We start from the raw sequence: 4,931 nt of genomic DNA on the forward strand, positions 1-4,931 counted from the left end.
TGGTACTTCCTGTATATAGCTCAACATTGATCTGGTACTTCCTGTATATAGCTCCACATTAATCTGGTACTTCCTGTACATAGCTCCACATTAATCTGGTACTTCCTGTATATAGCTCCACATTGATCTGGTACTTCCTGTACATAGCTCCACATTGATCTGGTACTTCCTGTGTATAGCTCCACATTGATCTGGTACTTCCTGTACATAACTCCACATTGATCTGGTACTGGTACTTCCTGTATATAGCTTCACATTGATCTGGTACTTCCTGTACATAGCTCCAGATTGATCTGGTACTTCCTGTATATAGCTCCACATTGATCTGGTACTTCCTGTATACAGCTCCACATTGATCTGGTACTTCCTGTATATAGCTCCACATTGATCTGGTACTTCCTGTATATATCTCCACATTGATCTGGTACTTCCTGTATATAGCTCCACATTGATCTGGTACTTCCTGTATATAGCTCCACATTGATCTGGTACTTCCTGTATATAGCTCCACATTGATCTGGAACTTCATGTACATAGCTCCACATTGATCTGGTACTTCCTGTACATAGCTCCACATTGATCTGGTACTTCCTGTATATAGCTCCACATTGATCTGGTACTTCCTGTATATAGCTCCACATTGATCTGGTACTTCCTGTATATAGCTCCACATTGATCTGGAACTTCCTGTATATAGCTCCACATTGATCTGGTACTTCCTGTACATTGCTCCACATCGATCCGGTACTTCCTGTATATAGCTCCACATTGATCTGGAACTTCCTGTACATAGCTCCACATTGATCTGGAACTTCCTGTACATAGCTCCACATCGATCTGGTACTTCCTGTATATATCTCTATTGTTGTGTATTATATTTATCTTGTTGTTGTTATTTTTGTTTGTTTTCCTCTGCGTCGTTGGGAAGGGCTCTATAAGAAAGCATTTCACTGTATTTCGGTTCATGTGACAAATACAATTTAATTTGACTTAATTTGATGAGAGAAAAATGTGACCATTTGTACAATCACCCTAAAACGTCATAAGAAATTAGATGGTGTTTTATGTCTCTTACATGAACGTTATTCTATACCATTAAATTCTGTTCTGTAATATATAATACTATCACTATGTTGTGATCTTGCACACATTGATTTAGCTTTGATATAACTTTATGAAACGAGCACCATCTGCCCGGGGAACAGTAGCTATACAGAGACAATGCGTAAGGTAGAGAATCACACACATTGGCAGAAGCTTCCGGAAAGAACAGGAAGAACAGGAAGAACAGTCTCAGGAAGAACAGTCCAGTAAAAGTGGGATCGGCAAAAAGGAAAGTCTCTCCCACGTCTCTGTGGTGTGTCTGGTCTGACTGTGGTGTCTGTGGTGTGTCTGGTCTGGCTGTGGTGTCTCCCATGTCTCTGTGGTGTGTCTGGTCTGGCTGTGGTCTCTCCCATGTCTCTGTGGTGTGTCTGGTCTGGCTGCGGTCTCTGTGGTGTCTCTGTGGTGTGTCTGGTCTGGCTGTGGTGTCTCCCATGTCTCTGTGGTGTGTCTGGTCTGGCTGTGGTCTCTCCCATGTCTCTGTGCTGTGTCTGGTCTGGCTGTGGTCTCTGTGGTGTGTCTGGTCTGGCTGTGGTCTCTCCCATGTCTCTGTGGTGTGTCTGGTCTGGCTGTGGTGTCTCCCATGTCTCTGTGGTGTGTCTGGTCTGGCTGTGGTCTCTCCCATGTCTCCGTGCTGTGTCTGGTCTGGCTGTGGTCTCTGTGGTGTGTCTGGTCTGGCTGTGGTCTCTCCCATGTCTCTGTGGTGTGTCTGGTCTGGCTGTGGTGTCTCCCATGTCTCTGTGGTGTGTCTGGTCTGGCTGTGGTCTCTGTGGTGTGTCTGGTCTGGCTGTGGTCTCTGTGGTGTGTCTGGTCTGGCTGTGGTGTCTCCCATGTCTCTGTGGTGTGTCTGGTCTGGCTGTGGTCTCTGTGGTGTGTCTGGTCTGGCTGTGGTGTCTCCCATGTCTCTGTGGTGTGTCTGGTCTGGCTGTGGTCTCTCCCATGTCTCTGTGCTGTGTCTGGTCTGGCTGTGGTCTCTGTGGTGTGTCTGGTCTGGCTGTGGTCTCTCCCATGTCTCTGTGGTGTGTCTGGTCTGGCTGTGGTCTCTCCCATGTCTCTGTGCTGTGTCTTGTCTGGCTGTGGTCTCTGTGGTGTGTCTGGTCTGGCTGTGGTCTCTCCCATGTCTCTGTGGTGTGTCTGGTCTGTCTGTGGTGTCTCCCACATCTCTGTGGTGTGTCTAGTCTGGCTGTGGTGTCTCCCATGTCTCTGTGGTGTGTCTAGTCTGGCTGTGGTCTCTGTGGTGTGTCTGGTCTGACTGTGGTCTCTGTGGTGTGTCTGTTCATCGTCCAGCTGATATTCCCATGTGCTGACCCCAGGGTGCAGTATCGTGGCATTGGTTGTTCATGGTCCAGCTGATATTCCCATGTGCTGACCCCAGGGTGCAGTATCGTGGCATTGGTTGCCGTGCGTTTCCATGTGAACAGCCTGCTGGGCTGGCCTGTCTGTGAAGGGATGACCAGAGAGAAGAGCCTGCTGTGTAAATGGATGACCAAGGCAGAGAGGGAGGATCTTCTTAACAGCAGTGACCGCTGCCCAGATCCACAGCCCTATTTAACCAGCTTGGCTGTCTCCTACAGCATCACACTCACACTGGATACTACAGGAGGATCCTACAGGAGGATACTACAGGAGGATCCTACAGGAAGATACTACAGTAGGATACTAAAGGAGGATCCTACAGGAAGATACTACAGGAGGATACTACAGGAGGATACTACAGGAGGATACTACAGTAGGATACTACAGGAGGATCCTAAAGGAAGATACTACAGGAGGATACTACAGGAGGATACTACAGGAGGATCCTAAAGGAAGATACTACAGGAGGATACTACAGGAGGATACTACAGGAGGATACTACAGGAAGATACTACAGTAGGATACTACAGGAAGATACTACAGTAGGATACTACAGGAGGATCCTACAGGAGGATACTACAGGAGGATACTACAGGAGGATACTACAGGAAGATACTACAGTAGGATACTACAGGAGGATCCTAAAGAAAGATACTACAGGAGGATCCTACAGGAGGATCCTAAAGGAAGATACTACAGGAGGATCCTAAAGGAAGATACTACAGGAGGATCCTACAGGAAGATACCACAGGAGGATCCTACAGGAGGGAGACTGAGCCTGACACTCTCTGGAGGTAGACTGACACTGATAGTGTAACAGGTGACTATAACCGCAGGGAGTCAAAGGACCAGGCTTGAATGTGCTCTTACATTCAAGGTCATTTCCTATATACAGTAAAACACATTTTGTAGTCAACTATCCCTGTACCAGGATACACGTATTATTATTTCAATTAATTGAATTGAATAAGAAACTGAATTTAATTCAAATATTTTATGATGAGGGAGAATTGGTTTTTGCAATTATTGGTTTTGAAAAGTTGTAGCTTTTATTGCTTGTGTTTATTGGTTTTGAAAAGCTGCCTGTGATCTGACCAAACTGTGCTTTTTCTTCCTTCTCTTTCTCCAGAGCTGTGATCCTGACAGAGCTCATGTAATGTGGGTCGTTGAACAGATCCGTGTTTCAGTGGCCAAAAACAACATTCTGTTGCCAATAGCGGAGTACAGCTTCCACATCTCAGACATCATGTTGGGAGAGAGCACATCTCGGGAGAAAGGAAGGAAGACGATCTCTCTGTGTCCTAACGTCATCACACCGAATACTATCCCTGAGTTCTGCATCCCACCAAAGATCTGGCCACAGCAGGAGCTAAAGACGGCGGACTGGAGTAAAACTGGCCCTGTTGGAAAGGTGTCCTTTTCACCTGAGAAGGGCAGCAGCCCGGAGACGGAGGTAACAGTAAGAAAACCCTTCATCAACACTCATCCAACCCTTATCCAGGTAGAGAGCGTGGACGAGACTCCATACGACCAGGGCTTCAGTGATGAGGAGAGTACCAACGCCGACCCCCATAGCCAAGCAGCTCTCTCCCTGCCCCACCTGGCCAAGGCCCAGACCTGCTACGGTTTCTGTACCCTCCTGGAGAGCCCCCACACCCGGAGGAAAGAGTCTCTGTTCCACAGCCATCCCAACGCCTGTCCCCTCCCCCTGATCGCTGCCTCTCCCGGGCCTCGCGGCCGCTTCAAAACGTACTCCTCCAGAACCTCACCTCTACCCCACTCCCCGTCATCCTCCTTCAGCCTCACCAAGCTGACCTCCAGCAGGCTGTCTCCTGGAGGCTCCAGGCTGGTGGCTCTCCAGAGACAGAGCACCCTGGACAGTGACACCACCTCCTCCGCCGAGTCCTCCCCCTTCAGCTCTCCTCTCCTGGCCAGGCCGCCTCCCAAGTCCTCCCTGCTCAAAGCCCTGAGCCACGACAGACTGCTGTCCCGGACTATGAGAAAAGCTATGCTCTCCAGGAACAACTCTCTGTCCACGGATGAAGGCAGCTCCACGGACAACAGCCCCAATATCATCCGAAGGGCCTCTGATGCTGGATTAGTAGAACCCCTTCCCAGTGCCTTCACCCTGGCTCCCCCTGCTATCTTCCCCATAGACCTCGTCCTCCACAGAGAGAGGGTCACGAAGGAGAGTCTACTTCCTGTAGGTAGAGAGGGAACATTTAACATTAACATTTAAGTCATTTAGCAGACGCTCTTATCCAGAGCGACTTACAAATTGGTGCATTCACCTTATGACATCCAGTGGAACAGCCACTTTACAATAGTGCATCTAAATCTTTTAAGGGGGGGGGGGGGGGGTGAGGAGGATTACTTTATCCTATCCTAGGTATTCCTTAAAGAGGTGGGGTTTCAGGTGTCTCCGGAAGGTGGTGATTGACTCCGCTGTCCTGGCGTCGTGAGAGAGTTTGTTC

The 4,931-nt window shown here is 48.7% G+C and overlaps 1 protein-coding gene across 1 annotated transcript in view; it reads left to right on the top strand.

Moving 5' to 3' along the window:
* Positions 1–3,594: 3,594 nt before the first annotated feature.
* LOC129846456 (C2 calcium-dependent domain-containing protein 4C-like) overlaps positions 3,595–4,931 on the top strand; it is a 5,434-nt gene continuing 4,097 nt past the window's right edge. Inside the window, exon 1 of the mRNA XM_055914388.1 lies at positions 3,595–4,677. Within this exon, the coding sequence (XP_055770363.1) occupies positions 3,614–4,677 (1,064 nt within the window). The 5' untranslated portion in view covers positions 3,595–3,613. The remainder of the gene's footprint in view (positions 4,678–4,931) is intronic.

This window comes from Salvelinus fontinalis, unplaced genomic scaffold, assembly GCF_029448725.1.
Source record: "Salvelinus fontinalis isolate EN_2023a unplaced genomic scaffold, ASM2944872v1 scaffold_0551, whole genome shotgun sequence".
NCBI lineage: Eukaryota > Metazoa > Chordata > Actinopteri > Salmoniformes > Salmonidae > Salvelinus > Salvelinus fontinalis.